This window comes from Purpureocillium takamizusanense, chromosome 2, assembly GCF_022605165.1.
Source record: "Purpureocillium takamizusanense chromosome 2, complete sequence".
Classification (NCBI taxonomy): Eukaryota; Fungi; Ascomycota; class Sordariomycetes; order Hypocreales; family Ophiocordycipitaceae; genus Purpureocillium; species Purpureocillium takamizusanense.
The window spans coordinates 2,460,204-2,480,386 of NC_063069.1; the positions used below are offsets into that span (position 1 = coordinate 2,460,204).

General features: G+C 61.6%; 5 protein-coding genes across 6 annotated transcripts; 1 reads left to right on the top strand and 4 right to left on the bottom strand.

Moving 5' to 3' along the window:
• Positions 1 to 1,356: 1,356 nt before the first annotated feature.
• On the top strand, positions 1,357 to 2,942 carry JDV02_002553 (uncharacterized protein; the record flags this gene model as incomplete). Its single annotated transcript, XM_047983589.1, has 3 exons — positions 1,357 to 1,913; positions 2,045 to 2,741; positions 2,808 to 2,942. The coding sequence occupies exons 1-3, from the start codon at positions 1,474 to 1,476 to the stop codon at positions 2,940 to 2,942; spliced, it is 1,272 nt and encodes a 423-aa protein (XP_047839561.1). The 5' UTR covers positions 1,357 to 1,473.
• Positions 1,390 to 4,823, bottom strand: JDV02_002554 (uncharacterized protein). The gene has a single exon (XM_047983590.1). The coding sequence runs from the start codon at positions 4,549 to 4,551 to the stop codon at positions 2,953 to 2,955; it is 1,599 nt and encodes a 532-aa protein (XP_047839562.1). The 5' UTR covers positions 4,552 to 4,823; the 3' UTR covers positions 1,390 to 2,952.
• A 745-nt stretch (positions 4,824 to 5,568) lies between these two features.
• JDV02_002555 (uncharacterized protein) lies at positions 5,569 to 6,226 on the bottom strand (the record flags this gene model as incomplete). Its single annotated transcript, XM_047983591.1, has 2 exons — positions 5,569 to 5,915; positions 6,040 to 6,226. 2 exons carry the CDS (start codon positions 6,224 to 6,226, stop codon positions 5,569 to 5,571), a joined length of 534 nt encoding a protein of 177 aa, XP_047839563.1.
• Positions 6,227 to 6,401: 175 nt separating this feature from the next.
• JDV02_002556 (uncharacterized protein) lies at positions 6,402 to 11,249 on the bottom strand. 2 transcript variants are annotated; one of them, XM_047983593.1, is made up of 6 exons: positions 10,021 to 11,249; positions 9,011 to 9,842; positions 8,167 to 8,766; positions 7,841 to 8,092; positions 7,257 to 7,785; positions 6,402 to 7,190 (listed from the first exon to the last, which is right to left on the bottom strand). In XM_047983593.1, the coding sequence occupies exons 2-6, from the start codon at positions 9,220 to 9,222 to the stop codon at positions 6,858 to 6,860; spliced, it is 1,926 nt and encodes a 641-aa protein (XP_047839565.1). In that variant the 5' UTR covers positions 9,223 to 9,842; positions 10,021 to 11,249; the 3' UTR covers positions 6,402 to 6,857. The 2 variants fall into 2 exon arrangements, with proteins under 2 accessions (XP_047839565.1, XP_047839564.1); XM_047983592.1 differs by having other exon boundaries at positions 8,167 to 9,842; positions 10,021 to 10,295.
• Positions 11,250 to 11,632: 383 nt separating this feature from the next.
• IME2 (Non-specific serine/threonine protein kinase) lies at positions 11,633 to 15,949 on the bottom strand. Its single transcript, XM_047983594.1, has 3 exons — positions 14,874 to 15,949; positions 14,553 to 14,809; positions 11,633 to 14,475 (listed from the first exon to the last, which is right to left on the bottom strand). Exons 2-3 carry the CDS (start codon positions 14,715 to 14,717, stop codon positions 12,301 to 12,303), a joined length of 2,340 nt encoding a protein of 779 aa, XP_047839566.1. The 5' UTR covers positions 14,718 to 14,809; positions 14,874 to 15,949; the 3' UTR covers positions 11,633 to 12,300.
• Positions 15,950 to 20,183: the final 4,234 nt, after the last annotated feature.

Consider the following 20,183-nt stretch of genomic DNA (forward strand, 5'->3'; position numbering starts at 1 on the left):
CACTCGATTCCCGTCACGATTTTGGCGACAGGCCTGTAGCGGCGGACCCTTGTACCTTGAGAGTATGTATGTATGTCTTCACGTCGGCTGCCGAGCCGTGCTGACCCGTCTCAGTCTTCGCTCTCCGACCTTCGCTTTTCCGATTGTGGGAGAGGGGGGCCAGCCATTCTGTTCTAGGCTATTGGAACCGCCCGCGCATTGTTGTACGTACATACGAATACGTATTGATGCATGTACTACTTGAACCCGTCTTACGGTACAGCACGGCACGTTCATTGTCCCACGGCAGCGGTTTTCGGCATGTGCCCGAGACATTGAAGATGCGTAGAGCGCAATCATAGCTGGAGAATTGACTCAACGCCTGGGCGGTAGTCCCCATCGGGATAAAGTTGCGCGGAGCCCAGACGCAAGTTGCCTATTGCGTTTCTTCTCCGGTTGCTACCTACAGTCGTGGCACCTCGCATGATGGATGATCCCCAAGCATAGAGAAACTCCTTGAGATTCAGCTGCATTGAATGGCTGGGGGGAACCTGAGGGGTTCACATGGCGCCGTCGAGCTCTGCTTTCGCAAGAAAGGCCAGTGTGGGCTGGCAAGTGAGTACAGTTCAGTCTTCTCGTTGTGGTAATCACAGCAAGGAAGTGACCGCCAAGCCAAACCATTTCCGTGCCCACAGATGCTGATTATCATCAACTATCACTAACAGCTTGAAAGGAAGGTTGGCCGCGTTTGTCGAGGAGCAGGCGACGGCATGTGCCGGTGGGCCGGCAATTCAAGGCTGGGGGGCCGTCGGTCCATCCTTCGCTTCTGCTGCGCCCGAGCAGAAAGTCTCCTCGGAGATAAGTGACCGCAGCGATGAAGCATTTCATGGAGTTCAAAAACGGCCCGCGCGTTTCGTTGTACGAACGAGCGAAACGGTCTACGGGACGCGGCGTAAGCTATGCATTAACTTCAATGGGGGAACAACGCGGCCGTCTAAGGCATATATACCCCACGTTTGCCATGTCGACTATCTAGTTGGGTTCCCTTAATGTTATTAGTACGCACACCTGGACAACGATGCGATTTGACGGGTCCTCGAGACGAAAACACATCTCGCCCATCATGATACGTGTCTTTTCTGCCTTCTCTTTTCCTTGCGCGACACACGCGGCGCTATATGACGATGACGATGATGATGATGATGATAAACCGGTGCCTGGCCCAGTAGGGGAGGGGGAGCGACGTTCAATAATAAGTCTGCCTAATTTGGGGGCTAACAGTAACTATACGACTCATCAGGCACGACACGACGTAGGTCCTGAGGACAACGAGCCGTCTCTGGAATTACCCAAAACATTCTCAGATAAAATTTCAAGAAATTTCATAAAATTACCTTCTCTTTACGTTCCCAGCCATCGTGTCTACATATACAAAGTATTCATACAAAGTATACAAAGCATATATACACAACGACGCATAATAAACTGTACGCAATGGAGCAACAGCTCAACGCCATCCTCAACGCCCACGTCGCCACCGCCACCACCCCGTCCGGCACCGGCACGCACGACAAGCTCCTCGGCGCCTCCTTCGCCGTCGTCGCCGTCGTCTCGAGCAAGGAAGCAACAATCGACGGCGACACCACGCCCTCCCGCGGAAGCGCCATCATCCCCTACGCCGGATCCGCGGGCCGCATCGGCTTCGGCTTCGACCACGACCAAGTGTCGTCGGCCCCCTTTGCCGGCGCCTCCCTCGCCTACGTCGCCTCCCTGACCAAGCTCGTCACGACCACGTGCCTCATGCAGCTCGTCGAGCGCGGCGTCTTGTCCCTCGACCAAGACGTGCGGGTGCCTGAGCTGGCCGACGCGCGCATCCTGCGTGGCTTCGATGGCGCGGGCCGGCCCGTGCTCGAGACCAACACGACGCCCATCACGTTACGGCAAGTCACCTTAATACTTTGCTCTCTCTTCTTCCTCACGTGACGACGCATGTGGCGTCATGATGATGATAATAATGATTATGACAATGATGCGGGTATATTGACGCGAGATGCGACATCTATAGCATGCTCCTCACCCACACCGCTGGCCTGGGCTACGACCTCGCCGACCCGGCCCTCACCAAGTGGTCCGCGCACGTCGGCCGCCGCGCCACCAACCTCGACTGGAGCAGGCCCGGCTTCACGACGCCCCTGAGCTTCGCCCCGGGTTCGGGCTGGTGTTACGGTACCGCCATCGACTGGGCCGGGCTCGTCCTGGAGGCGGCCACGGGCCAGACGCTCGGCGAGTACATGCAGACGCACATCTTTGCACCCCTGGGCATGCGCGACACGGGCTTCTGGCCCGAGAAGCTGCCCCAGACGGCGTCCCGCGCGGTCGCCTTCTCATACCGCGACGCGACCACGGCAGGACTTGAGCCAGGCCCGCCGTCGGTGCCAGAACAACACGACGTCGAGAGCGGCGGCGCGGGCCTATACACGACGGCCGACGACTACGCCCGCTTCCTGCGAGGTCTGCTGGCCGGCGAGCTCGTCAGTGACGCCACGCTGGACGAAATGCTCAAGCCGCAGCTGAATGACACCCAGAGAGAGATGCTCGAAGCCACCGTCTACCGCTCCGGCGTCCAGGACGGGTTCGCGCCCGAGTTCCCGACCGGGCTGGCGCTCAACCACGGCCTCGGGGGCGTCATCAACATGGAAGACGTGGACGGCAAGAGGCGCAAGGGGAGCATGATGTGGAGCGGCGCGTGCAACAGCCACTGGGTAAGTGATGCCACCCCTGGCCCCCCTTCGCGATCGCTGCAGGTGTCGTTGCTAACCCAAGCCCAGTGGATCGACCGCGAGTCGGGCATCGCCGCCGTATTGATTGTCAATGTCCAGCCGCACGGGGATGCCGTCGCGGTGCGCCTGTACGACGAGCTCGAGCGAGCCGTGTACGCCCACCTCGTGCGATACAGTATCTAGAAATCCGGTATCATTGGCTGGCTTCATCGTCGTGGCTGCCATCCTCTTCATCGGCGTCCAGCATCGCGTTAAGAATCTCGTCCTCGCTGATGGCCTCGAGGGTGCCCTCGAGCACGCTCCTGCACCGGTCCCTGTAGTCCAGCGCCAGCCTCTGGTTCCTGGTGAGCAGCTCCGCGTCGCCGCCCACAATCTCCACGTCCGTCTCGTTGAGCCGCTCCAGCTCCTGCAGGACCTTGTGCTGGATGACGGCGACCGTCTGCTCGAGGAACATGCGCGCCTCGCAACCCTCGACCTGCCCCGCGAAGAAGCGCTCTCGCCGCAGCCGCTCCGCTTCCTCGCCTTTGGCGCCGTTCGTGACGGGAATGACCTCCTTGCCGCGCGTCAGCGTACAGAAAATGTCCCAGACCATGTCCGGCTGTACGTGCTGAAACGCGCGGAGCACCTTAGTCGACGGGGCGAGCCGGAGCGTCTGCTTGGACCGCGCGAGGAGGGAGCTGGGGTGCGCAAAGGGCCGCCGCGAGATGAGATACTCGTCGCCGGTAGCGGCAGTCGCTCCCGTGGCGCCGGGGGTGCGCTTCCGCACGTGCGTGTAGTCGTTGTGCAGGCTCTCGGTGGCGGGGACCATGAAGCCGTAGCCCAGGAGCAGCTCGGCGTTTGTCTTCATGCTGTAGTTGTTGAAGACCTGGTCACCAGGGGCAAAGGACCGGCCGACCTTGAGCTCGCAGCGGCGGGCGTTGTCGTTGTCGCCGTCGTTGACGAGGTCCCAGCGAATGTCCGTCGTCATATCGTGGTTACCAATGTCAAAGAGCGGCAGCAGGACGGAGAAGTCATCCATGGAGACACCGCTCGGCAGGCGCTCGCGCTGCGCGTCGGACAGGACGAGGCTCGGGCGGAAGCTGCGGCTGGAGAAGACGCAGTAGGCCCAGTGGTAGAGGGCGGGACTCACGGCCAGGGAGGCGGAGAGGGACTTGTCAGCGCAGGGGTAGTGGCCCAGCAGCTCGCGGACGAGGTCGAGCTCGCGGGCGACGTCGCGCCTAATCTTGTCGATGCCTACCTCGAGGTTGGTGCCATCCAGCAGCTCTGCCTCCTCGGGGGGCCAGAACGGCGGCAGAGCCCAGGCGGTGGCGTGGCCGTCGGCATCGGGCCGGGGCAGGGCCTCGATGTAGGGCCACCAGAACGAGTCCCGGCCGCGGAGGCACTCCTTTGCGAGGAACAGGCGGCCGACGATATGCGGCGGCGCGGCGGCGACGAGCTCCGGATGCAGGCGCGTCGCGGGGCACTCGTCGGCCAGGGCGTCGAGATACGACAGGGTCAGCCGTGTTGGTAGGCTGACGACGGGCTCCCACGGCGCGAGGGGCTTGCTGGCAGTGAGCTTAACGCGCAGCGAGAGGCCCGTCGCTGCGTCGCTGTACACCTCGACCGAGGGGTGCAGCGCGGCGCCATGTTGGGTGGCCCAGGCGACGAGGGCGTCGATGACGCGCCCGCTAGTGCTGGTGCTGTTGCTGGTGCTGGTGGTGCTGGTACTCGTGCTGGCGCTGGCGCTGGCGCTGCTGCTGTTGTCCATGCTTGAGGCGGCGGCGGCGGCGGCGTCACGGACCAGTTCACCCATGGCATGCGTGAGTGAGGGTGAGGGTGGGACTCTTGCAGCAGTGGTGTTGAGGGGGGAGAAAGATTTTGGCGGGGAGCGCAGGGGAAGGAGCGGCTTTCCGATAAGCTTCTCACAGCCCGCGTTATATCCCTAGTAGGCGACGAGGACGATGAGAGATGCGCGCAGGCCACCTTTATTACAGCGCTCTCTGCTTTTTATTATCGCACTGGGGCAAGTCGTCACAATATCAAGTTAAAGGCTCTCACCGACGTGCAAGTCTGCAAAAAGTGTGTGGAAAACGGTGAGTGAAATGAAATGTCGTCACCGGCCCGGCCGTCCATTCACGCGACCTGTGCAACCCACATGTGTGGAACCCTCGTCCTCCTTCTCTCTTTTGTTGCTGCTGCTCGAGTCAGATCCGGCAGGCCGCTGCTGCTGCTGCTGCTGCTGCTGTGGCTGCAGCCGCCGCGTCTACATACCTCAATACTACATGCGTGCTGCTCCCAGCGCAACTACGTACTTGGTACTTGCGTGCAAAATGCACTTCACTTACTCGAGGTAGGTAGTCAATGACGGACAATTGAGTATAAGTATCTCTATATTCGAGACGCCCTTTCGTAGATTTGCCAAAATGGCGTGGCGAGACAGGGCGGGCATCTGCCAACGGCTGCGGGAGGACGTTGTTAACTTACTGCTCAGTGCTCACTTACAAGTCCCAAACCGCCCCAGCGGCAAGCCTCATGCCACAACCTACTCATATCAACCACCACCACCAAGGCCACCACCAAGCCCCCTTCTCCCTAAACAGCCTCCCTCATCCTCATCCATTTCCATATTCAGGGGAAACATCAGCTCCTCCTCTCCCTCGCCTCTCTGCATCATACCCTCCACCGCCTCCGCGCCGCGTTCCCCTAAACACACAAAAAAAAAAAAACGCCGTCAGCGACACAAAGCTCATCAACACCATACCACGTCCCATGACCCATCACGCGCACGCCACAAGAGCGTCAAACACTCTACCCCCTCCTCTCCTCCTTCCTACTCTCGTTGGGGTAAAGAGAATAGGCTCGGGTCGAAAAACTCACTGCACTCCCTCAGCACCGCACCCACATCCTCCCACCACTGCTCCTCTCCTTCTCTCCCCTTGCTCCTCGTCCTACCTCTCCTCATATTCCCACCACCCAACTTATCCTCGCCATCCCTCCGCGCCTCTCTCTCTCGTCTACCCGCCTCCCACTCCATCACCGCCGCCGCTGCCACCCCGAGCTCCGGCCCCAGCGGCAGGCCGGCCAGTCGCGTCGCCACGTCGCGCAGCCAGTCCCGCGTCCGCTCCTCGGCCAGCCGCGTCCGTTCGTACTCGCTTATCCGGTCCGTCGCCGCGAGCTCTGCCTTTTGTGTCAGCCGGATGATCTCGGTTTGTTTGGTCTTCCCATGCTGACTCCTCACGTCTCAGGAGAGGAGAGGCGAGGAGGGGGTTTGGGGGGCCCGTGATATGTATGTCCTACGCACCTGGTATGGTCAGGTCCGGCACTCGAAACGTAAACACCATCTCCTCCGCGTCGGCCTTTTCCACCGCCGAGAAGCACCGTGCCTCGCATCGGCGAAGTCGCGGTGGCTCTGGCCGTTGCCGAACCCCGTGACCCGCGGGTATAGACGCCGTCGGAGTAAACAACTCGAGCGCGGCGTTGCGAGGCATGTTCCGTTCACCATCCATCGACGGGAGGTCAGGATCGCACCCGCGGGCCGCATCGCCAACAACGACGTTCCATTCGCCATCCATCGCCAACAAGCCAGCGCAGTCGCGAATGCGTTCGTCAACGGGGGAAATAACAATCGCAGATTGCCGCTCGCAGTTGCAGGCAGACGGGTCACCATGCTTTCCTTTTGTAATTGGGTAGTTCAAAGCGCATCGTCATGGGCAAAATCTGTTTGTGCAGGTCACCTCGTCACGCACACAGGCAGCACCATCACCCTTGGGAGCATCCCTTCTACCAGTCTGTCTGCACATCATGTACAGTCTCTCTCTTCTCACACATCACTGGCACGTGTGTGTACGTATACCAAAACGGCGGTAAAGGGGCCGTTGCGTCCCAGCATCCTTTTTTGCTCCTGGCACGACGCCTAGAGAGCTAGCTCACTGGATTGACTGACTCACCGCCATCTACTCAACTTGAGCTCACTTGGCTCTCCATCACTGCCCGCCTGCTAGGACTCACAAGGGCGATTGATACAAATACTCATCCGTCCCATCTTTATCCAAGCCTTCCCCGCCCCCTCAACAGTGGAAAACAGCCGATATGTGTTGTGTGTATATATATGTACGCCCGTCAGTGAAACTCGGCCTCCACCCGCCCGTACCGCACGCCGTCCACCTTAAGCTCAAAGCCCAGGCCCGCGCTGTCCACAATCATCTCGAGCGTAAAGTCGAGGTTGTCGAACTCGACGCCCCTAGTCGTCGTCAGCCGCGTAAACAGGCTCCGCGGCACGGCGTTGAGGTCCGTAGTCAGCGTGCACACGTGGATCAGATCCCGCGTGTACGCCGTGGGCGGCTCGTCGGCGTCACACGCAATTAGGTCGTCCGTCACGATGAGCGACTGTCCGGGCCGGAAGTTGCGCGTGTAGTGAAACGCAACGGGCGAGAGGGGGGAGAGTGCCTCGCCCTGCGACGCGACAAGTGTCAGCAGTCTGAAGTCGGTAGGTGCATCACAGGCTTCTCATAACCTCACCTTTGCAATGTGCCACTGCATCCGGTCCGACACCATCCACCGCTCCCACAGCGGCGACCAGTACCTCTCGCTGACCGAGTGCTTCTCCTCGTCGTAGACGGTCGCGTACGACGTGCCGTAGTGCATCCGCGACTTGCGCGAGATAACCATGTTGCCCTCGAGTCCGCGCAGGACTGCGCCGCGGACCACGGCCGTCCACGCGTACACGGGCTGCATCACCTCGATCGAGCCCCCATCCTGCGTCGCGCTCGCGCTCGCGTGCGTCGGCCGCTCGCTGTACGGCGGTGGCGCCGCGCTCGTAAAGTGCTGCTTGAGCCGGCGGTACAGGTAGTCGCTCTGGCCGAAGCCTCCGACGAGCACGATGCCCGACACAATGCCTCCCTTGGCCCGCAGGTTCTCGACCTGCCCGTGCACCAGATCACACACCTCCTTGACCACCGGCTCGAAGATGTTCTTGATCTGCTCCCCGGTCATGACCAGGAACCCGGAGTCGAGGCCGGCCTGTTCGTCGTCGGGGAGCCCGGGGAAACTGCTCTCGGCGTCAGCAACGGCGGTGCCAACAGGGGTATCGCACAGGGGCTTACGGGACGTTGACCTCCTGGTACTCGTCCTCGTTGAAGTTTCGCTTGACAAACTCCTCGAAATACTTGAGGCCCATCTGCCACGTCTTGCCCTTCTTCGTCTTCATCTCGTCGAAGCGGGTCTGGCCGAGCCTGCCCCTGACGTGCTCCTCGAATCTGTAATTGAGGAACGCGCTGCCGCACAGACCGCCGGTGCCGACGGCAGACTCTTCGACGCGGAGCGGCTTGAGAGACATGATCTTGTACGCGATGAGACTGCGCAGGTCAGCGGCGAACGCGCCACACACACCACATCCTGAGGAATCTCTCCCACGAGGGGGGCCACTCACTCTACCGTGCCGCCACCCGCGTCGCAGACGATAAAGTTGTCGCCGACGTTGAGGTGGTTCGGCTGGATAGCCTTGAGCGTGTAGACAGCCGCGGCCTCGGGCTCGCTAATCATCTGGATCTCGGACCGGCTGCCCATGCCGGCCCGCTCGGCGGCCTGCAGCGTCGTGTTCTTGGCCGCGTCGCTCCACACGGCGGGGCAGGTCAAGACGAACTCGACCTTTGTCGAGGCCATGAAGGACTCGCCGTACCGCCGGGTCAGCGTGTCCATGGTGTGCTTGTAAATCTGGGTCAAGTAGTCGCTGACGGCATCGACAACGTTCTTGTTAAAGCGCTTCAGCTGGGCGGCCGTGTCGAGCGGGCTGACGTAAAAGGGCAGCTTCTGGGAACGGTCGAGGAACAGCTTGATGCACCGGAGCCGCGACTCCTCGGGCTTGAACTGAAAGCCCCATTTCGCCGCCGGTTCCGACCCGGGACTCGCGTTGGGCGGGAAGTCGTAGGCGATCTCTGTGGGGACCTTGTCCGAGGTGATGCCGTTGCCGCCTGGCCATGTCTTGATGATTTCGATGTCGTCGGGGGTGGAGGTGTAGACGGCCGCAACGCTATCATGCGCGTGCCACATTTAGCAATTGGGGTACTACATCATGAAGTGTATATGTGTGCTGCTTCCGGGGTCACCATAGGACGTCTCCCGCCCATCTCACTTGAGAGCAGGCGGACGAAGTCGGCGGACGAGCTCATCGGCAGAGCAAGCAGGTGGCGGCGGTTTGTACGCCGCCGCCACCGTCCAAGGCGACAATCGCCTCGCACAGGGTAGTCACTCGAAGCTCGGAGGTGCAGACTCACCCAGAAAACGTAGTGCCAAAGTCGACACCCACAATCAGCCTATCGCTTATGGGCGGCTGCTCCCGCGCGGGCTCCCTGACGGGCCCATTGATGGCCTCGGTCGAGCTCGGCGGCGTGTAGCTCGTAAAGTAGTTGCGGCTGTCCTGGTTGCGGCGGCTGTTGCTGGTGCGCAACGGCAGGTTGAGACTCATGGTGCTGTTGCCCGGCTGCATGGCGCGCGACCGGGAGGAGGAGGAGGAGGAGACGGGTGATGATGCGGCGGCGGCGGCGGACCCGAGCTCGTTCCCCTCACCCGTGCGTCAAGGTATCGGCGGTGCGACGAGCTGCTGGCTCTGTGGAGCGAGGCGCGGCGTCGTCGTCGTCGTCCGGAAGCCCACCCGCGCGCATCACCGTGAGAGGGGCGAGTGGCCGGGGGAAGCCCTGAGGCGAGCGGGGGAGCGAGGAGGTCACGATGAGCTCGGAGGCGTGCTTGTGAGTGAGTGTGTGTGCGTGTGTGTCGCGGGCGTGGCCAGGAGGAGGGGTCGCCGTGTAGCTGCGAGCGCGGGGCAGCAGCGAGCGAGTTGACGAGGGACGCTGTCGCTAAGATGCCCTCCTTGCCTGCCTGGCCGCAGGACCGATGAGAGGAACAGACGCTCGCGCGCGTGCGTGGTGATGCTCTCGCGTGACGATGCCGCGGAGGGGAGTATGGCGCAAGCCTGTGCTGTCTGGAGTCTGGACGACAGGTCGCAAAGACGAGCAAGCCTTGCCGCCAAAAGCCGTTGCTGACGGGGACGTTTTGCCGGGCGCCTGGCCTTGTGTCTGGTCGGGTCGGGGGTTCGAATCGAATCAGCAGCTGGATCGATCCTCTCAAGGTAATGAGTGAGAAAAAGTAACAGCAGGTGTGCTTCGTATGGCCCGAACACCACACACGAGCGCCAACCCGAGGGCCCCCGCTATGCGCAGCACTGCGCTGTGCTGTGCGGCGGGAGGCGGCGGCGGCGGCGGCGGCGGCAGGCGCGTTTGAGGCTCACCTTCTGGACCCCGCCAGGCTGATTCCAAGGCTGCTGCTGCTCCTGCTGCTACTTCTGCTGGCGTCGAGTACGAGGCATGAAAACGCGAGAAAAGCCTTAAAAGGCTGACAGTCTCTACGAAGGCAGGAAGAAGACACCGGAAATTTCCAAGAGGCGCGGGCAGAAAAGAGAGGTTTCATGCGCTGCGATGCGATGCGATGCGATGCGCAGCCAGGCAGCAGCAACAGCAGGACGAGACGAGCACGTACATTCACGAGACGCAATGGGCCGAACCAAGCGTCTCAAGTGTCTGTGGATGATGCCATCGTGTACGAAGTACGTTAGCAGCCAGCTACAGTACTAGTACTGTAGGTAGTTATCCTGCTGCCTGCCAGGCTGGAGCATTTGAGGTGAGGCTCCGGCGCAGGCAGGTCCCGCCCGAGCGCCCCCAGTTCCGGGGTTCGTTTATTATCGGCGACGGCAGCAGCAGCTTTACCGAGTTACAAGTTCCACGACTGCTCGACCAGGCACGTGACGGCACTTTGCTGTTCGCAAACTCGCGGGGGAGGGCCGCCTCCCCTCAGCAAACACGCCGAATTGCCAGGACAAGCACAGACGGGTACAGTTAAGTAGGAGGTCCCTCATAACGCCCGCAATCCGTCGGCAACTCCGATATGAACAACGTAAGCCCTCACCAGGTGGTGCTACCACCACCACCCACCATGCCACCCACTGCGCACACCCTCCTGCTATTCAGGACCAAGCCTCCAAATATTGTTCCTCCATACCTCGGTGCCCTCCCGCTGCGAGGCACCAACACTCACCCACCACCCGCCATCAGCTCACACCACACCATCACTCATCTCGCCCCTATAATCGGATACTGAACACCCAGGTAGGTACTTAGGTACAGTACGGACTGTATGCACGATGCCACTCCAGCCTGCCGCATCTCCCCGTGCTCTGCATCAACGAGCCGCATTCAGCCCCCTCCCCCACCCGCTCATCTGCCCTTTGCAGTTCTGCTCTGCTCTGATGAATGCCCCCCCTCCTTTCTCTCCATCTCCTCCTCCCTGCAGCTGTCGCATATCGGGGGCCTGTTCCAGATCGACGCCGTGCATGCGGTGGGGGCCGCGCGCCCGCCGCTCAAAGGAAGTGTCAGTCAGGCACCCCCGACAGACATGTCTGGGCTGGGCTGGGATGGGATGGGATGGGATGGCTATCATCCTGTCAGGTCCGTCCGGTGTGTGTGTGTGTGTGTGTGTGTGTGTCCGCCCGGCGGCCGCCTTTCCCAGGCACCACCCACCACCACCACACCATGCCAGCAGCGAGTCTGCCTGGCCAGCCGACGTCATCTGGCCGGTCAGCGGCTTCGCGTCGGCCCACGGAATCTTCGCCGTCCTGGCACCATCGAGGTTCTTGAGGCTACTTCTGCATCCAGCCCCATGCAAGTACATGCCATTCGGATCAAAGGTTACACTACATATCGCGTACTAGGTACTGCATCACACAGAGCATGCAGCTGTTGGGACCATCGACTTCAAGGGGGGTCGTGGCGCCCCTGTATCAGCCCATGCATCTCTTCCCGTCACGACGCGCACCGTCATCATTGCATTCTTGTCAAGTTTGCCTGTGCCAGCTAACTGCAGGGCCCCTCGCAACGGCACGGGGCGCATGCAAAGTGTATTTTCTGCTACCTGCTTGTACCGGGCTGTCCAGCCACCCGCGACGCCTCAGGCTCCGTCCATCTCTTCTGCCACCGCAAGAACGCGACTGCACCCCGTGTAGTATGTAATCTAACAAATGAAACCATGTGGCTGGAAAATGTGGTCAGGTATTGTGGAGGAATTGTGCATCAAGCAGATCGCAAACGGGCCCGAGTCCTTCTCGCCCTTGTCAGTCTATATAGGGGGGTATTTCGTGCTCAAGCCGCTCAACGAAATTCGAAAGAGAGAGAATGAAAAGCATCCAATAAACAAGTGAGGTGTTCCGCGGGCACGGCGCAATCGGGCCCGACGGCAAGCGAACGTAGTGTGTGGTTGGAGTCCGTGCGTGGCCCCCGAGAAGTAGAGGTGTGTGTAATAAAAGATCGTAGGTAGAGTGCGGCCGCACCTGTTGTCGTCGTCGAAAGACCGCCGCCGCCGAGTAGCGAGAAAAGAAAGAGTGCAGTGTGTCGCCATCCAACACCCCCAACGCCGATTGTGTATATGCGATAGTCAAATCAACACCAACTTTTGGCCCGCCTCTTCGTTGTGGACGTCATCATGCCCAAGCAGTCATCCCCTAGTGCCGAGACGTCGCCTAGAACCTGCTCCCGGCAGCCCAGATGCTCGCCGACGCCGAGGCCCCCCACTCGCTCCCCTCATAAGGGGGCGTGGGCCACTTGTACTGGTTGTCCGTCTTCTTGCTGAGGTCCAGGGGCTTCGGCGTCAGCACCTCCTGCCCATCTCCGTAGATGATCTGGTTGCCGTTTGCTGAGGGCGACGGGCTGGGGTAGGGATGCGGCGTCGTCAGACCCAGGTTGCTAGCCGACTGCCTGAGCGGCTTGCCGGCCCCGTCCATGCGATGCATGGCGCGCTGAGTCGACGTCAGGACCTCGTCGAGAAGCTCGTCCTCCTCAGCCGGAGCCTCGTACTGCTGCACCCCGTGCACCGCCTGTGCCCGCCGTGTCCGGCTCGAGATGGGCCCGTTGCGGGCGGCGCCAATCAGGTTGTCCACGGAGCGAGCTTGGTGCTGGGGGAGAGAGTGGTGCCTCTTCAGCTTGCCGCTCGACTGCTGATGGCTCAACGGGATGGGCGACCGCGCGTCTGTGTTGTTCTGGACGTCGCGGAGGGCCTTGTCAAGGGACTCGTAGACCTCGGCCTTGGGGATCGGGTTCTGCTGGTCGACAACCATGGACGACCTATTGCTCCCCCACGGGCCGCATCCGATCTGGGCTTCCATGTCCTCATACGACGGCGAGACGGGCGTCTGGTGACGCCCCGAGAACCGCCTGGCCCGCTTGCGCAAGTGCGAGAAGAAGCTCTCCTTCTGGCCGCTGGGCGGCGAGGCCAGTCCTGTGTGGCCATTGAGGGCCCGCTCGGCCTGCTGGCGGTGCAACTCCGTGTACTTTGACGTCGACGCCATGGACAGCTGCCTACCAATCTTCTTCGACTTTTCCTGGCCACGGCTATTAGCGCTGGCGTCGGGCAGACCGTTGTTGGCGCGGGCAGTTACCGCATCCGAGAGCGGCGAGATGGGCCGGATCGTGGGCAGGATGGGCATGGGCGCGACGTTGGAGAGGCCGTTGCTCCATGTGCTGCGCTTGTTGGCGCCCGGCCGCGTCCTGCCGCTGGGCATCTCCGGCGTCGTCGAGGAGTGCATCACAGGGGGACGCTGCGAGAGGGCGTCCTTGACCTGCACCTGGGCGGGGGGGGGCTCCGCCGCCGTCTCGTTTCGGGCCCCAATCAGGGACTTGCGGAACCACGAGGGTTTCGAGGAGCCCGACGTGGAGGAGCCGTCCTTGGAGGCCCGTCCGAGGTCCGACTGCTTCCGCCCAAGGATCTTGGACGCGGAAGACTTTGGTCTGAGGGGATCCACGGCGTCCTGGAAGTAGTCGTGGTTGAGGGCCTGGGTGGACGTCGGGCGGTTCTTGGGGTCCCACATGAGGCACCAGGTGACAAAGTTGCTCAGGGCCGGTGGCCACTGGGGGGACTGTAGGATGGTGTCCATGGAATGGGGGGCCATTTTAGGGAACGAAAAGCCCAGCTTTCCGGCCAGCCTGGTGCCGTCGCGCCAGTCGCCGCCGCCGACGCGGACGTTGGCCTTGTTGTACCAATTGCCCGGACTGCCCATGATCTCGCAGACCCTCCATACCTGGTCCACCTCGTTTCCGCCAGGGAAGAGGGGCTTGAGGGTGGCAATTTCGACGGCCATGGCGCCGACGGCCCAGATGTCCACGGGCGCCGAGTACTCGCCGGCACGGAGAAGAACTTCTGGCGCCCGGTACCATCTCGTGGATACGTACGTCGTGTACGGCAGCTTGGAGTGGGTTTCGCGGGCCAGGCCAAAGTCGGCCAGCTTCACCGTGTACGTCGGCGGCGTCGACGGCGGCGTGACGAGCGCCGAGTAGCGCCGAAATGAATTTGATGATTCTTGGTGCGATGACGTTGAGACAAGAATATTTTCGGGTTTGATGTCGCGATGGAAGAAGTGGTGAGAGTGGATGTGCTCGAGTCCCTGCATGATCTGGAACAGGATGCTCTTGACACTCGAATTATCGAGGCACTTGTGATCCCGGGCCTTCATTAATTGGTACAGGTTCCCTTCCATGTACTCCATGGCGATATGGAGCTTCTTGGTGTAGGGGTCCAGGAAGATGTCAAGAGCGGGAACCAGGTGCGGGTGTTGCGGTAGCGTCCGCAGGAAGACAACCTCGCGCAGCTCCAGGCACGGCGCCAGCGAGTCAAACGTTTTCTTCATTGACTTAATTGCGACCTGTAGCAAGTTAGAGGTGGGTGGTCCAAAGTCAAATTTGGGCCGCCGGCCGGGAAGCCCGCGTGTGCCAAACTCACCACCGACCCACGGCGGGCAACGTTGGCGCCTGCCGTCCTGACCCTGGCGAGGACGACGCTTCCAAAGCTGCCGTCGCCGATCTCCTTGAGCACCTCGAACCGGTCCTCGAGAGCCATCTGGCCATGCGGCTGGCCGCGCGGTGTCAGGTCGTTGGCGACCGTCATTTCGGCGGCTGCTGCAAGGGAAGCGACTCGCGGCGACCCCAGGTTGCTGCTGTTGTTGATGTGTGGTAGAAGCGCGACGGGGCAGCCCTAGACTGTGGGTGGACAGTCAGGACTCAGCTTCCCCAGCGCCAGACGGTGAGTCCAAGCAGCAAATACCTAATGGGGGTGAGAGACGAGTGCTCTATCAAAGAGCTGAGGGCGATTTTATCGGTGCATTCAGGTCGGCGCAGCGTCGTCGTGTGCGGTTTATCGTCGGTGGTGCATGTAGTAGGTGGTAGTTGACGAATGCCGGGTCGATTGGCTTGGCTCCAAGGAGAAACGAGAGAAGCACCAGTGGAGGGATTGCACAAGGCAAGAGTCGAGGATGTGAGCCGAGCAGCGGACGGAAAGCAGGAGGCAGGTAAAGAATGACTGCGGTGAGCGTTGGATTGGCGAAGAACGGAGGATTGCGTTTGATATCCGGGCGAGTGAAAAGGAGAGAGTTTGATGGAGGGAAGCAAGCTCTCCTGGGTCGAGCGACAAGACCCAGGAACAGGGGGGGTGGGTGGTGGTCAGGTACTTGGTGGGCTCTTAATCCGCTGATCGCGGAAGGGCGCCCAGGTGCCAGGGCCGCTAGAGCTCACTGGGCCGGCCTCGCAAGCAGCTGGGGGCGCAGCGCGGGCTGGTACTCGCGGGTACCTTTTGTCGGACGGGTGCGCCAGCGGGTACCGCGACCAGGGCGGGCGTGCCTGAGGTACCTGACGGCAGTACCTTGGTACCTTGGTGGGTGGCTCGAGACGAATGCGACAGCGCTATCCACGGCAATAGCGTCGGAGGTTGCAGGCGGCGACGGCAGAGGAGCGCAGCGGCAGCGCGGCAGCGGCAGCGACAACGACAGCGGCACAAGCAGACGCAGACGCAGATGCGGAAGAAGCAGACGCAGCAGCCTTGAAAGGGACAAGCAGCTCGAGGTGAAGGAAGGAAGAAAAAGGAATCCAGTAAGACCTGGGCGGGCGGACGAGCAAGCACAGTGCCACCGCGACGGGATGGGGTGGACTCGACTGGCCGGATTGGGGCGGACAACACGACCTGGAACTGACTAGGCCCCCGGAGGAGATGGATGGGGGCAGGACGGGCGCGCGCGACAGCCAGACGCCGGGCCAGGTGTGAAGGCGAGGGCGAGGGTGAGGGCGAGGTGAGGAGGACCGGACCAGGGCGGCGGGAGGAGGAGGCGGTTTGCAGGGTCGTTGGAGGGCGCGGCGTGGGGAATGCCCGACGGAGGCACTCACACCTCTCTCACGCACACTCACATCCGTCAATTTTGAGGGGGCGGCCATGACAGGGGCGTGTGGGCTGGCCGGCCTGGCATGGCGTGGCGTGGCATGGCATGGCATGGCATGGCATGGCTTGGGCGGACCGTGTGGGTGGAGGATGCTGCTTTTCCCGCAGGGGGAGAGGGAGCGGGGGGGGCCAGCGCCGTGTCGCGGATGAGCACAGAATGAGCGACGGGTGACAATTAACCAGGGGGTACTCCGTACTTCAGGGAGGTGACTGAATGAGAGAGGTGCCCGTGGTGGTGGTGGTGGTGGTGGTGGTGGTGGCCGGTAGCGTCTGTCCACCACCACCACCGGCCCCCCGAGTTCCAATTGTCAACCTGGGCTGGGATGATGGATGGAATTGGAAGTCACCAAGACGGCCCGTGCCCGCCTTCGCCGCCGCTCCGCGACCAACGGCCCAGGTACAGCACAGGCGGCAGTGCCGCGTATGGGGTACCTGAGGTACCCAGGACAGGGCGCCGACCATGTATCCGCTACATGTACCCCGTACTTTGACGTGGTCAACCGCGTGTCTCCCTCTGCCCGCGTCTTACTTGGTCCCCTTTTTGGATGCGGACTCAACCCGGCCCCGTTGACACATCCCATCCATTGTGTCCCGCGATCCGTCGCGTTGTCGCCTTACTCGCGCGCTCCATATCCCTCCTCGACAATCCGGCGGCGGCGGCAACGAAGGAGCAACAGCACCGCCAGAAAATTCCACGCCCGCTTCTAGTACTACTACCAGGACTCCGTTCCTGCGGTGGGTTCGTGGATTCGTCAGGGTCCCGGCGGCCCCGTCGCGACCGTTCGGCATGATGAAATTCATCAGCGCAGGTCCACCACCGACTGGGGCGATGACTTTTAGGGGTTCGGCAGCCTTGCTTGGTTGGGTCCCTCCCACGTAATGGAAGCAAGGCAGGACCGATGACAAGGCGGCCGTCACCGAGGTATGTGTGTACACTTAGTAGTACCGAGCTTCCGAGGTTCCCAAGGCATTATACATACATAGTATACATGCGGGCATTGCTCCGTTTCGATGCGCTCGTCCTCGTCAAAAGCCGTTCCCGATCGCTCGAGGCTCCCACGTTCTGCCCGGCCTCGCCTGACCTGACCGAGAGGGGACCAGGTTGAGTGAGGCCCTTGCGGGAGGCAGCAAAGTAGCTATCCGGTACCCCAAACCCGGCGACCCAACGTGCCCTTGCCCATGTACCGGGGGAACGCTCCCGCAAATCTCGAGGGGTGGTGGGCCCTCACTAATAAGTTAGTAGTAGAAGAGCGAGCTGCGAGGCTGCGAAAGAGGTCGCGGCCGTGAGCGCGGGCGAGCTTCCTTTGTCGCGGCTCAAATTGGGCAATTTGCGTGGCCGACAAGGGGTATCCACGGGTCCGGGGACGAAAGAAATTTGCTTCTTCGCCGACCCGTGTTTCTCTGCTCCTTGTCTGCCCCTCGACGGTAGGAGCCGCCGCCTCTCACGATCGAGGGGGAGGGGCTTGCTGGCTTGGGGGGGGGGGGGGAAACCGCCGCCCGCGGACGCAGCAGCGCCACGGTCACGACCGCGGGCGAGATGCGGGTGATGTGATGACAGACGGGATGGTGCCAAGGCTTGTTGGAGTTTTGCCAGCGGTGTCGCCAGCGATGCCAGCCCAGCACCGTTGGCAGCGTGCAGCGGCGTACCGAGTACTGTACAGGCGCATGCATGCCTGTGCGATGAATGAAACGCACTCTCAAAGGTGCGCCATCGTTCGTGTAGAGGAGCGCGATGTGCACGCACGAAGTACGACACTGTGGGCTCGCGGCGCGGAGACCCCCGATTAATGATGCTTCGCAGAACCTAGGCTACGCATGCCATGCTATATCTACATACGAGAGCAGCGGCCTGCTCCATCCATCCGTCGTCCACCACCCACGGCCAGAATGGGAGCGCGTGCCGTTGCCAGAACGGGGCGAGGCGCGATGCAGGATGCGGCTGGCCGGGCACCTGGGCTGGTGCCAACGAAGCAAACATTGATGATGAGCGTCACCGGCACCTGCATCCATCCTCGCCGGTCCGGTCCCAGGGCTACGAGTGCTACTGGTAGACGTAGCACCGACTGTTATCGGTGACCGCGGGGTGAGGCGCGCTGCAACGGTTGCTCCCGAGGCAGAGGCGCGCGCGTCGATTCGAGGGATCGATGGATTCGAGCCGGCCGCAGTGCATCACAACCGCCACCTCCATCAGGCGCCGTTGTGCTTCTGTCCCGAGCAGGCGACTCGCGTCCTGTTTTTGTTGCCCGCCCAATGCCATGCATGTGCATACATATAGGTACATAAGGTATAACTTGGTATGTGCGTCCTCGGTACTGTCAGTCAACTGCCACGGCACGGCCGGGAACACGGAAGATGATCGCCCATTGATGACGCTGGCTGGCGACACGCGACTGAGGGGGGGCCAGGGGGGGAGGGGGCAGTCGCCAAAGAATATCAAGGCTCTAGGGTCAAACAAGGAAAGAAGAGGGCCCTCGGGCTCAGGGCGACGGCGGGCTCGCCCTCATCCGAGGTGGCGACGGTCCCCTTTTTTTAGATGAACCGCCCGTTTGCTGGGAAATGGGCCGGCTGCTGGCTCGTAGGCTCGTCGTCGTCGTCGTCGGCGGCGGCGGCGAAGGAAGTGCTGATAATGCGCATGATTGAAACCTGAGTAGCCCGATGACGCGGGAGATGAGCATGCCCCCGGGGCTTGCCCCAGCCGGTGTCGCCACTGCTGCGTCGGAGAGCCTGGCCGCACCTCGTTTCCACGAGTTACCCAGCTTCCCGGAGGAGCTGAAATGGTAAGTTGGTAGAGCATCGCACACGTCGACGGCTCCAGCAGCGTCACATCTATCTGTGTGCCCACTCGCCCAGCGCAGTGCAGCAGTGCGGTGCGGTGCGGTGCGGTGCACGATCATCCAGTATTCACTCCTCCCGGTCAGGTGGGTACCTCTCTTTCTCAGAGGCTGCCCCAGTGGCTCTAACCTTCTATAAGTAAAGGGGCCGGGAGCTGCGGGCCGTGAGAGCCCCCGGATACCTCCTCTCCTGTAATACCTGCTGGACGGCGCCATTGTGCCTGAGGCGAGGCGCGGGCGGCGGGTGCCTCAGGACGAGTCGCGCGTGTCCGGAAAGAGAAGGAAGGGGTGAGTGACGGCGATAGACAGGTACAGTTCGCAGCTCCAGGTGCTCGTTGGAAGGCTTGAGGGGAGGCCACGGGGGTGGCTTGGAGTTGCGCGCCACAGGGGCGTGTGGGTGGATCGTCCCAATGCTCTCCCAGTGGGCAGCCCTGGGGTTTGGTGCATGGCCTGGTCTGGTCCAGCCCCAGCACTCCATCTATCTGAATTGCATTGGATTGGATTGGATTCTTTGGGCAGACAGACGAGCAGGACCAAAAAAAAAGGAACGACGATGGTGGACAAAGCGCCTGGTCTGGTCTGGTCTCAGGCACCACCACCACTACCAGCAGAAGGCGACTCGTCACGAAAAGCACGACCGCTCGCTGCCACGAGATGGATGGGCAATAGCCAAGGCACCGCACCTCAGGATCGGATTTTTAGAACGCGCGACTATTGGAATCCTTGCCCTATTCCCCATGATCCCCGTCGGCAGCCTCGTAGGTACTGCCTGCTAACGTTATATGTTGCCTAGTGGGGGACCCTGAGATTGATTGATGAGCCCGCCCCAAAGGCCAAGCTTGCAGGCAAGCCTGCGTTGCCTGCATTGCCGCATGATTACGCTGACATGGCGCAGCGCGGTGCCCGGCTTCCAGAAGCCACGCACCGGCACGGCAGTCAAACGCACGCCGCGAATCATCTCCATAGCAGGTACTGGACTGTACCTCGTCAACACGCATGTACTTTGTACATTCGTACTACCGATCAACGCAAATGCCACGGAGTTGGCTCAAACGAAAGAAAAAAAAAAGTCTTCTTCTGCCGCGTTCCCCCCCAACCCCCCCTCCCAGGACAACGGCCGTTATGCAGAGGCCGCCAACAGCAGAGGAGCGACATGCCTTGGAATCGTTGTCCGGTTGGGTGACGCCCCCCTCTGCTCCTTTCTTTTCAAGGCCCGCGTCCTCGTTTGTCTCACAGTGCACTGACGGACGGGGCGGCGGAACGTTCCCTGGCGACCCTCGGACCACCAGCTCGCTCGCTCGCTCTTGTTCTCTCA

Excerpts from the sequence above, each read along its gene's own strand:
- IME2 (XM_047983594.1), bottom strand. The coding sequence starts at position 14,717 with ATGACGGTCGCCAACGACCTGACACCGCGCGGCCAGCCGCATGGCCAG. Across the intron at positions 14,476-14,552 it reads TTGCCCGCCGTGGGTCGGTG|GTCGCAATTAAGTCAATGAA; the intron begins GTGAGTTTGGCA and ends AACTTGCTACAG.
- JDV02_002554 (XM_047983590.1), bottom strand. The coding sequence starts at position 4,551 with ATGGGTGAACTGGTCCGTGACGCCGCCGCCGCCGCCGCCTCAAGCATG.
- JDV02_002556 (XM_047983593.1), bottom strand. The coding sequence starts at position 9,222 with ATGCAGCCGGGCAACAGCACCATGAGTCTCAACCTGCCGTTGCGCACC. Across the intron at positions 8,093-8,166 it reads GCGGGTGGCGGCACGGTAGA|TCTCATCGCGTACAAGATCA; the intron begins GTGAGTGGCCCC and ends TGACCTGCGCAG. Across the intron at positions 7,191-7,256 it reads TGCAGTGGCACATTGCAAAG|GGCGAGGCACTCTCCCCCCT; the intron begins GTGAGGTTATGA and ends GTCGCGTCGCAG.